The sequence below is a fragment of the Dama dama genome, chromosome 5 (assembly GCF_033118175.1).
Source record: "Dama dama isolate Ldn47 chromosome 5, ASM3311817v1, whole genome shotgun sequence".
Taxonomy (NCBI): domain Eukaryota; kingdom Metazoa; phylum Chordata; class Mammalia; order Artiodactyla; family Cervidae; genus Dama; species Dama dama.
In genome coordinates, this window is record NC_083685.1 from 66,931,415 (window position 1) to 66,943,781 (window position 12,367).

The window sequence follows — 12,367 nt, forward strand, 5'->3', positions numbered from 1 at the left end:
TCCACTGTTAATATTTTGTAAATTTCCCACTGTTATTAAGTATTTATTTAGTATTTAAATAATTATTTACATTTCTACATAGACCTATTTTCTTTTTCAAAAATAATTTTCTTCAGATAAATCACTGGAGTGATATTCATATACTAAAACTTATTAATATTCACATAACTGTTCTATGAACAAATAGCTCACCCAAAGGATTTTAACATTCTCAAGGGTAGATTGTATGCATTCTGCATTTAGAGGTGGTTTGGAGCATGATCTTTTTTTTTTTGGGTGTTAGTTCTAAAAGGTCTTGTAGGTCTTCATAGAACCATTCAACTTCAGCTTCTTCAGCGTTATTGGTTGGAGCATAGGCTTGGATTACCGTGATATTGAATGGTTTGCCTTGGAAACAAACAGAGATCATTCTGTAGCTTTTGAGATTGCATCCAAGTAATGAAATTCAGACTCTTTTGTTGACCATGATGGCTACTCCATTTTGTTTAAGGGATTCCTGCCCACAATAGTAGATATAATGGTCATCTGAGTTAAATTCACCCATTCCTGTCCACTTTAGTTTGCTGATTCCTAGAATGTCGTCATTCACTCTTGCCATCTCCTGTTTGACCACTACCAATTTACTTTGATTCATGGACCTAGCATTCCAGGTTCCTATTCAATATTGCTATTTATAGCATCGGACCTTGCTTCTATCACCAGTCCCATCCACAACAGGGTGTTGTTTTTGGTTTGGCTCCATCCCTTCATTCTTTCTGGAGTTATTTCTCCACTGATCTCCAGTAGTATATTGGGCACCTACTGACCTGGGGAGTTCCTCTTTCAGTATCCTATCATTTTGCCTTCTCATACTGTTCATGGGGTTCTCAAGGCAAGAATACTGAAGTGGTTTGCCATTCCCTTCTCCAGTGGACCACATTCTCTCAGACCTCTCCACCATGACCCGTCCATCTTGGGTGGCCCCACATGCCATGGCTTAGTTTCACTGAGTTAGACAAGACTGTGGTCCGTGTGATCAGATTGGCTAGTTGTCTGTGATTGTGGTTTCAGTCTGTCTGCCCTCTGATGACCTCTCGCAACACCTACCATCTTACTTGGATTTCTCTTACCTTGGACGAGGGTTATCTCTTCATGGCTGCCCCTCCTGGCCTTGAACATGGAACAACAGGCAACTTTGGCTTTGGAGTACAGAATGAAATAGGGCAAAGGCTAATAGAGTTTTGCCAAGAGAATGCACTGGTCATAGCAAACACCCTCTTCCAACAATACAAGATAAGACTCTACATATGGACATCACCAGATGGTCAACACCAAAATCAGACTGATTATATTCTTTGCAGCCAAAGATGGAGAAGCTCCATAGTGTCAGCCAAAACAAGACCAGGAGCTTACTGTGGCTCAGATCGTGAACTCCTTATTGCCAAATTCAGATTTAAATTGAAGAAAGTAGGGAAAACCACTAGACCATTCATGTATGACCTAAATCAAATCCCTTATGACTATACAGTGGAAGTGAGAAATAGATTTAAGGGACTAGATCTGATAGACAGAGTGCCTGATGGACTATGGACTGATGTTCATGACATTGTAGAGGAGACAGGGATCAAGATCATCCCCATGGAAAAGAAGTGCAAAAAGGCAAAACAGTTGTCTAAGGAGGCCTTACAAATAGCTGTGAAAAGAAGAGAAGTGAAAAGCAAAGGAGAAAAGGAAAGATATTCCCATTTGAATGCAGAGTTCCAAAGAATAGCAAGGAGAGATAAGAAGGCCTTTCTCAGTGATCAATGCAAAGAAATAGAGGAAAACAACAGAATGGGAAAGACTAGAGATTTTTTCAAGAAATTTAGAGATACCAAGGAAACATTTCATGCAAAGATGGGCAAAATAAAGGACAGAAATGGTATGGACCTAATAGAAGCAGATGATATTAAGAAGAGGTGGCACGAATACACAGAAGAACTGTACAAAAAAGATCTTCATGACCCAGATAATCATGATGGTGTGATCACTCACCTAGAGCCAGACATCCTGGAATGTGAAGTCAAGTGGCCCTTAGAAAACATCATGACGAACAAAGCTAGTGGAAGTGATGGAATTCCAGTTGAGCTATTTCAAATCCTGAAAGATGATGCTGTGAAAGTGCTGCACTCAATATGCCAGCAAATTTGGAAAACTCAGCAGTGGTTACAGGACTGGAAAAGGTCAGTTTTCATTCCAATTTGAAAGAAAGGCACTCCCAAAGAATGCTCAAACTACCTCACAATTGCACTCATCTCACATGCTAGTAAAGTAATGCTCAAAATTCTCCAAGCCAGGCTTCAGCAATACGTGAACTGAGAACTTCCAGATGTTCAAGCTGGTTTTAGAAAAGGCAGAGGAACCAGAGATCAAATTGCCAACATCCGCTGAATCATCGAAAAAGCAAGAGAGTTCCAGAAAAACATCTCTTTCTGCTTTATTGACTATGCCAAAGCCTTTGACTGTGTGGATCACAACAAACTGTGGAAAATTCTGAAAGCGATGGGCATACCAGACCACCTGACCTGCCTTTTGAGAAACCTTAATGCAGGTCAGGAAGCAACAGTTAGAACTGGATATGGAACAACAGATTGTTTCCAAATAGGAAAAGGAGTACATCAAGGCTGTATATTGTCACCCTGCTTATTTAACTTCTATGCAGAGTACATCATGAGAAACACTGGGCTGGAAGAAGCACAAACTGGAATCAAGATTGCCGGGAGAAATATCAATAACCTCAGATATGCAGATGACACCACCCTAATGGCAGAAAGTGAAGAGGAACTAAAAAGCCTCTTGATGAAAGTGAAAGAGGAGAGTGAGAAAGTTGGCTTAAAGCTCAACATTCAGAAAACTAAGATCATGGCATCTGATCCCATCACTTCATGGGAAATAGATGGGGTAACAGTAGAAACAATGTCAGATTTGATTTTTGGGGTCTCCAAAATCACTGCAGATGGTGACTGCAGCCATGAAATTAAAAGATGCATACTCCTTGGAAGGAAAGTTATGACCAACCTAGATAGCATATTAAAAAGCAGAGACATTACTTTGCCAACAAAGGTCCATCTATTCAAGGCTATGGTTTTTCCAGTGGTCATGTATGGATGTGAGAGCTGGACTGTGAAGAAAGCTGAGTGCCGAAGAATTGATGCTTTTGAACTGTGGTGTTGGAGAAGACTCTTGAGAGTCCCTTGGACTGCAAGGAGATCCAACCAGTCCATCCTAGAGGAGATCAGTCCTGGGTGTTCATTGTGGACTGATGTTGAAGCTGAAACTCCAGTACTTTGGCCACCTCATGCGAAGAGTTGACTCATTGGAAAAGACCCTGATGCTGGGAGGGATTGGGGGCATGAGGAGAAGGGGACGACAGAGGATGAGCTGGCTGGATGGCATCACCTACTCGATGGACATGAGTTTGGGTAAATTCCGGGATTTGGTGATAGACAGGGAGGCCTGGCGTGCTGCGATTCATGGGGTCGCAAAGAGCTGGACATGCCTGAGCGACTGAACTGAACTGAACTGACGGTTTTTAATGGTCAATAAAAGGTACCACATATCTAGTCTTAGGAAACAAAATATTTATTGAAGTGGTATGTAGATAAATTTTCACTGGCATAAAACTGTTAGTGGAGTTTTCAACATGGGTCTTTTTACTCTTAAAATGAAGTGAGGCTTTGCAAGTCCATTGTCCCATAGGAAAAATATTATCTTTTTCTTTTCAGATAAAGTTCTTTAAAAAAGTAAATCACTTTTGAAATGGTCTTTTATACGTCTCCAGCCTATGATCAAAACAAAAAATATATTAAAAAGATATAATTATCTCCATTAAAAAAGAATAACTAAATAGGAATGATTTAGAGGTAATGAAATACTTAGACATTTGAATTCCTCAAGTCTGCTCCTGTTATATTAGTATATACTAATCTATTTTTAAAATAATTAAAAAAATCACCAAGACACAATTATGTGTGATCATTAAATGCAAAATATCACAATGAATTTATTACATATTTAGTAAATGAGCTAAAATATTATCTCATCAAATAAACAAATTTATAATAACTGTGTGTTTAGTAACTTGGGAATACAGTCCAAAGTGAGTTTTAATTGCCATTCAGGGCTAAATATCCTTAAAGAAAGACTTAAAATTAATAAATACAGTAAGAAAAAATGAGAAGAAAATTCAGGAAAGTTTCTGAAACTCTGTGGGTTAACAGAACAAACAGCTCAGGGCAAAATGACTTAGTCATATTCTATTTCAACATGATGTTCTGCTCCGACCTGTTTGGCTCCCCCCAGATGGTGCTGCTGTCCTTCTCCAATGGCAATTCTGTTAAATGGGATTATCTTCATGGTGGTTTTCTTCATTGAATACCACCGGGATTTCCAGGTGGCCCAAATAATGCCATTATCATAACCATTAGGAGTAGATGTTTTTGAGTAAGTGCCACCTGAAACAAACCATAGATCTGTATATCACCACTCCTGAATCTTCTCCCCTCAGAAAGTCCACGAAGAGCTGTCTATTATGAAGCCCACTGTCATTTACATCAGATTTATAGTGCTAGCTACTAAATGAAAATATCCGTAGAGACTCAAATTCTCGATTTACAATTGACATAAACTTATTATTAAACAAACTTTACACCTGTATTGTGTTTTCTGGCCACACTCATAATTTAAATGAATTCACTGCTAACAGGGCTGAAGTGAAGTGAAGTCGCTCTGTCGTGTCCGACTCTCTGCTACCCCATGGACTGTAGCCTACCGGGCTTCTCCGTCCATGGGATTTTCCAGGCAAGAATACTGGAGTGGGTTGCCATTTCCTTCTCCAAGGGATCTTCCCAACTCAGGGATGGAACCCAGGTCTCCCGCATTGCGGGCAGACGCTTTACCGTCTGAGCCAGCAGGGAAGTCTCTAACAGGGCTAGAGCCCCGTATTTCCCTAATTGGTCTCTCTCCTTAAGCTAAGTCATGCTAGATTCTGCTATTATGGACCCTCTTCCTGAAAACAGGTTAGAATGGCAGTCATGATTCCTCATCAGTTGGATTCAGGTCACCTGAAAGCACAATTTTACTGGAAAATATTGGGCTTCCCAGGTGACACAGTGGTAAAGATCCTGCCTGCCAATGCAGAAGACGTAAGAGATTTGGGTCTGATCTCTGCATCAGGAAGATCCCCTGGAGGAGGGCATGGCAACCCACTCCAGTATTCTTGCCTGGGCACCTTCCTTGAGAACTTTTTCTAATTACATGGTTTGTTGGTGCAAACATAAGTTAGGTTTTGAAAACATGTGAAAACCGAAAGGTAAATGTATGTAGTTTTAAGAGGATTCCAAGTCACCCCTTGGCTAGGATTGCTCATTTAGTGGGTAAGGACTTCCCCATGCATACCTGCTGGGGAATTCCAATAGTCTGTTAGTAAGTAAAAGCAGTGCTCAGAACTACTCCAGCCTCAGAGCAAACTATAGCTTGCCCTCCCCCTGTGCTAAAATAAATATCTACACTCCTCAGGCTGGATTTTTCTCAAACTTTCATGGACCTGTAGACCCACCAATATATCCCTGCCCTTCACTTAATTCCTCTAGACATTGCTTACTGATTCTATCTGACACCATCTCATGGGAAGCTGAGCCAGGCTATTGTGTTAACAGTATAGACATGGCAATGTTAGTCCATCTAGATAATATATAGGGTAAGACTAGAGGAGACACCATAACCCAAAGTATCAACCTTGACAGAAGCATCATGAATATCACTGCATAGTTTGCAGGAGGTGGATTTCCTATAGAGGGCCAAATTCAGGTATAAGCTAGAATTATCCACTTCTGGCTTAAAGAACTGTATAGCAAGCTCCCAATATCTTTACTAATTATTTCTTACTTGTATTTATTTACTTTTATAAAAATATAGATCATACATAAATTCATGTATTAAGAAAGAAAGCCATACCTTGATAATAAACTCCATTGAGGTGGCCAGCATGACATTTGTTCATCCACCAACCAGATCCATCCTGTTCAGCACAGTTGCCATCATACTTATCATTGTCACTGTCCCAGGTACTGAACTGCATGCCATTATGGGATGTGAAAAACTTGTCACTAGAATCATCACCAAAATCATAGCCATCAAATGCATCTCCAGCATCTCCACCAATGAAATAAGCATATGTCAGGCGGTATTTGTCATTTTCACCTGTTAACTTGAATGAAGCATAGTCTGCAGTGCTACAAAGAAGGGAATAGAGATCTTAGACCCTGAACCTTATAAGTCATCTCAGAAGTTCCTTCTTTCATAGGACAATTGTTAGGAATTTTAAACTTTGCTTCATAAGTCTGAAATGTGTTTACTGAACAAAATTTTTCACAAATCTGGCATGGGATAACAGGTGTGGGTAACAGTCTCAAGGTCATCAGCACCACCCAGGATGGGTCTAGAAGCTTTCAGGGAAGACTAAAAACTTCAGCTATCCTGAATGCTTTTTGCCTATAGTATCCTAATATCTAACCCAGATATATTGATGAACCTAATTTCACATTTTCCACTTTTATCTCAGTATGTAGCATATACACACAGTTCTCATAAACCACATTAATTATCTGAAAGTGAGTGACTATTAATTAATGCAGCAAGCTGAAAGGAGCTCTAGTTCCACTAGTCACTCATACCATCTAAAGGCTGAAGTCCCTTTAGGGTTTTTTCTTTCTGAAGGAAGTGTGGGAGTGGCAAGGAGAGTTTCCTTGAGCATCACATAAAAGAAGTGACTCCTGTGTGGCCCACAAAACATGAACTGTAGGGTCAGAGAGAGATTCTCCCCTGGAAAATAATTGTAAATGAAAGCCAGAATTCTATGGAGTGCAGGGGAAAATGGGCTTTGGTGCATAAACAGAGATTTCCAGAAAACATTGAGCTTCCCTGATGTCCAGGACTTAAGAAATGGGAGATGTTCTCATAGGAGAAGGTCTACTGACTATGGTATTATACTTTCTGGTTAAAATTTTTAAAAATACACATTTGGGCACAGACTATACTTCATCATGTCATAGACATAACAAGAGGGTTGGATATTGTTTTCAATTTCAATGAGGTATATACAACATTTAAAGTGCCCAGACAGCTCTGTGCATAGAAGGAACTCTAGCTCACCAAAGGTACCAGCTGATTTCATTTTAAGGTAACTCCTGGATTTGATTGACTGGACTTGATTCCCAGTTATTAAACACTGGGAAATCTGAAAAAGCTAGATTACTTTCCATCTAGGATAGCAGCTAAGAAGGTGGGTTATAAGAGGTAAACTACCTGAGTTTAAATCCATTGGATGCAACCTTGGAAAAGTTAATCTGTAAAATGGAATTAATAGTAATTCCTGCCTCATGAGCTATTTGGATTTAAGTTATAATTTCATGTGCAATTTATGGTACATAAATGCTCAGGAAATATTAGCTATTGTTTTGTATGATTCCAGGGTAAGTGGATTATACCAAAACACTCAGATCCTGCCTGAATGGGACCTAGTGCCTTGGAGTGCCCAAGAGCCAAACTGACTTCTGGGGAACATAGCTGAATGTGTTCTTCACATCTGTCAGACTGTTTTCCACATTATTCTGCTGAGAGCTAGCAAGTGCATTCTCCAGGGTGTCTCTACAACCAAAGTCAGAAGTCCTTCTTGATAGTACCTGGTTCTGCCATTCCAGTCCTCCAACTGTATTCTTAATACATAAGGGATGGTAGACTGTGTGCTTATCAAATGAATCTTCTCATTTCCCAGCCAAAATTCTGTGTTTCCAGTAGGAGACAGATGTCCAAACCCTTCTTTATATTGAATCCAGTTTTTCTTGAAATCCACACTGCCGTCAAGCCTCTAATTACACAATTGCACAGGCAAAAGGAGAGAATGTATTATCGGTGCACATAATGAAAACATTATAGCCATTTTGGCCAAAATATGGAGGCTATGATTTCATCATTTACCAAGTGACCCTGGGCTAGCTGCCTGTTTGCTCACCTGTCTCTTAAATAGGAATAATGATGCTTACTTCTCAGGAATGTTTCAGGGATTACACCAGAGAATATAAAAGTACTTAGAAGAGGGCCTGGCACATGATAAATTGTAACCTAGTAGTAGTTTTGAAAAGACTCCTAGAGGACTTCAGAACATCAGCTTGATGTCGCTGATTCTTGTACTGACGGTGGAAAGGTCAGCCTATTGCTCAACCTGTGTCTACCAGCTAAGTTCCCATCACTCACTTGCTCTGAGTGCCCCCTGCAGCTTTAGCTGTAACAATGGTCAAAGGTAAACAGAATGTAAGAGGATTTGCAGTGGATGCCTGGGGCTGGCAAAGGCTGCAGAGGGGCCTGGTCATGGGACAGCCTGACTGCATCCTCTGGGGGACACCATCTTCTTGCGATGGGCAGCCCTGGGTCTTGATGTCAATGTCAAGAGGTCCCTCTGTCACTGTGAGATTGTGATCATGTGCCATCATGAATGTACACAGCAGGGCCGGTGTAGTAGATAACCAATCTCAGTACAGAGTGAAATCAGACTATATTCTGACTCTGTTACTTATTAGTCATGTGACCTTGGGCAAGCTATTTGGCCTCTTGTGCCTAAGTATCCTTCTCTGTAAACAGGAATAAGCAGGCCAAACTACCACAAAGGAAAGTTGTGAATGTTATTGAATTAATGCCTACAAGGTGCTTGGAAAAGTGTCTGGCATATGGCAGAACAATCAGGTGTCTATTAAATACACAGGGTGAGGGAAAAATACCTTCTGAAACACAGTCCATCCATTTCCAGACCCATCAATTTCACAGTAGACTAAGAACTGCTGCTTAGCTTTCAGAGGTCTGATAAAGTAAAGTCCACTCTCTTTGGCCCCCTTATTGGCAACCTCTTGGCAATCTGAAAAAGAAGAAATTTTTATGGTGGTTTGAAATCCAGGTATGATTGTGTCAGCCTTGAAAATGAAAATTTTAACATGTCAGAAACTATTCATTTCCTGAGAAGTATTTTCTTATTTCTCAATCATTATTCCTTTCAAAGTAAATTTTCAGCTACTCAAGGGAAAAGTCTAAGCAATTAAACTGTTTATATTTAATGGCTAGACACTGTCCAATGTATTTGTATATATTCTAATACATACAATCTCCTTTACTTTTTATATCTGCTCTGATGAACTTAATCTCATTATAAACCTTTCACTTACCTCTCCCAGTTACATCATGTATTTTCACTGTATCTTGACAAGGCTCTTGACACTTTGCTTCAAGCTGGACCACTTTCTGTTTTAGGTTACTGATTTTTTGATTATTTGAGTTATACATTTCCTGCAAAAATCTACAAGCAAAATAATAAGATAACAGATTATTCTTTTCAGATGAATAATGTTGTATGTTCTTTTAAAAATACCACCTTATTTTCTCAAGAATTATTTCCTGACAAATTACTCCATTCTTGGAAAAAGTTTAAAATGATTTTAATAAATTGAGGTGAATTAAAATTCTAAGCTTTTTTGGAAAAGAAAATAATAAAGTCCTTGCCAATAAACCATATCACTGTAAGTGGTCATTCTGATTTTCGTTTCTGCATAAAAGGCAACAGATAATAAAGTACACAAGTGATGAGCCTGATAAAGACAACCTGGTGATTATTCTTAGGACAATATTCTTAGGGAAGGAAGAGCTCTGTTTAGAAATTCACACATGCTAAATCATTATTCCTTTTCACTTGTGGGTTTAACTGAAGATCTATTTATGGACTTCAGTCTATAACTTACATGGGAAAAGTATCTGGGGTATCATCTTACATAAACAACAGATATTTTCCCTTTCTTCTTAATGTTTCTGTTTACACAACTTCAGAAAAATGCTGGGGAAAGTGAAAAATCCTGCTTTTGTAGTTTCTCACAGGACAACCTGTTCATATTCAGAAATGATAGAAAACTATTATGCACACAGACTGTTGTCTCTGAGGTTCTGGATAGACAAACTATTTGACCACTTTTTTCTCTACTGCACCTTGGACATTTTCTGAACTGTAGTCTCCCTTCAGTCTCAAAGATGGGCAATAATAATGCAAATCATAATGCCAATAATAATAACAGTAACGATAATAATAGTATCCCTCTGCTACCAAAAAGAGGATAAATCCCTTCTGGGCCACTTCTGCTCAGCCACCATTTATCTCAATTTCTTATGCTACTTTTAGAACAACTTAGGATAAAAATTGAGGAAGAAACTAAAATTGCATCTGAAACCCAATGTTCAGAAAGTCTACAAGTTCCTGGGAAGTTGTTAACAGAGACATTTTACTTTCAAGAGAAGGGAGGTTCTGTGCAACAGGCAGCTTTACAATGTTTATCACACAAACTTGTCTCTTAAGGCAAGTTTTTTTTTTCTGCTCTACCTTTCAATGTCATTTACCAAGATCATTCCTATGTTTCTGCTCACAAATTCCTCGCCACCCATTTGTTGACACTTTTATAAAAAGAATTTTATTTTCAACACTCAAATTTCCATCAGTTTGAATTTATGTGGAAAGCAAACTAAAACAAAAAATGCTTACCGAATTGTTGATTCATGTGTTGCTATCAATGTTTCATATTTCATAATTTCTTCCATCATTCTCTTGGAATTCTTGGTAGCACTCTCTATCTTATCTGTAATATGGGGTTAGAGATATAAAAATACATAAGCAAACAAAACCATGGAAATAACAGCAAAAGAACTTCATAGATGACTTTCTCAGGCAGTGGTGGTTAGATTCTCACTTGGCTTTGATGGTTCATCAGGGTTATAGCTGATTTGGATTGCTTTGACCAGCTCTCTGGCTTCTGATGTTTTGTTCTCAACCTGATATAAGATGCCTTCCAAATTTTGTAGATCCTTGTCTACACTGGTTTGGTAATTAGACAGGAAATCTGCAACTCCACAGGTAGTTGGGCAATAACTACCCTGAAAATACAACAATAGTGTGATTAAAAATTCTGATAAAAAGCTACATGAGATCTATTAATAAAAATAGGTAAAACCTAGACTATGTTTTTAAAAAGTCTAAACTGCCAAAAGATATTTGCTAAAGAATCTCTTATAAGGAATAAAACTTCCTCTGCCCACGTCCAGTTCAAACACAGAGAGAAACATAAAAGCGACTTACAAATCTTTCATCTAAGATGCAGCAGTTGTCTCGGGTAGCAACATACTAGAGGAGGAAAATACAGAAATTTCACTTGCTTATCAGATATTTTCTTATTTTTAAGCTTTCCGTTTAAAACAAATAACATTTTGTAAACAGCACACTTACTGCCAGGCATGCTGAAGAGAGCAATGAAAGAATGTAGAAGTAGATTACACTCGGAGGGTGCGAGGACCAACTCATGGCGTCGGCGGGCCCTGGGCTCCGAGCCTGGAAGGTCAGAACTGTGACTCTCTGGGCTCGAATCGTCCCTTTATTTAAGCTCCAAGGACGGTAGGACCGCCAGTGGCTGAAGCCGATCACGGGGCCTTCTTACCAGAAGGGCGGAACATCTTTCCCGTCTCTTCCTCACCCTGGCCCCGGACCAATGTTCAGTCAGGTTCCCAGATTCTGCACACAGATCTAAGCTCCTCCTTGCTGGCCCAGCTCAATGCGCCTCCTGGGAAGCCAACTCTCTGCAAAGGCTAGTGAAGCACTGACTGATGCTAGGAGGAGGGAGGGGGCCGGAAGGCTGCGTGATGCAACCACTTCCAGGACAGATAGAGCAAACACACTCACCGCTGACCTCGGCCAAAGCAAACTGCCCCTGCCTTCAGATGGAGTCTGGTACCATAACCCAAATGCCCCGAAATATCGCAAGTCAATTCTGAGACGAGGGGATGAGTGAACACCAGTATTTTTAACCTGTGCCAGTGGCAGGTGGAAACTTTGCCTTCCACTAGGTCTGAATATGTCACTGTTACCAGGAATGAATGCCTGACCCACCACTTTGGCTATTTTCCTTTTTCAAAAATTGAAATATGATTACTACATAGCATTATATTAGTTTCAACTGTACAAAATAATAATTTGATATTTCTATATATTACAAAATGATCATCACTATATAGTTAGCATCGGTCAGCACACATAGTTGCAAAAAACTTTTTTTTCTTGCGATGAGAACTTTTAAGACCTACCCTCTTAGCAACTTTCAAATATGCAATACAATACTCTTAACCATAATCACCATGCTGTATATTACATCCCCAGGACTGACTGACTTTATAGCTTGAAGTCTGTGTCTTTTGACACCCTTCACTCAGCTGTTGATTATTTTTGTAGACTCTCAGTTTGCGGTGGGATATTTAAATTTTTTTTCCAGATGGT

General features: G+C 39.4%; 1 protein-coding gene across 1 annotated transcript; it reads right to left on the reverse strand.

Annotated features, from left to right (window-relative positions):
- Window positions 1–4,263: 4,263 nt before the first annotated feature.
- FGG (fibrinogen gamma chain) lies at window positions 4,264–11,401 on the reverse strand. Its single transcript, XM_061140915.1, has 9 exons — window positions 11,327–11,401; window positions 11,180–11,224; window positions 10,794–10,977; window positions 10,589–10,682; window positions 9,231–9,361; window positions 8,793–8,926; window positions 7,701–7,885; window positions 5,974–6,251; window positions 4,264–4,472 (listed from the first exon to the last, which is right to left on the reverse strand). The coding sequence occupies exons 1-9, from the start codon at window positions 11,399–11,401 to the stop codon at window positions 4,264–4,266; spliced, it is 1,335 nt and encodes a 444-aa protein (XP_060996898.1).
- Window positions 11,402–12,367: the final 966 nt, after the last annotated feature.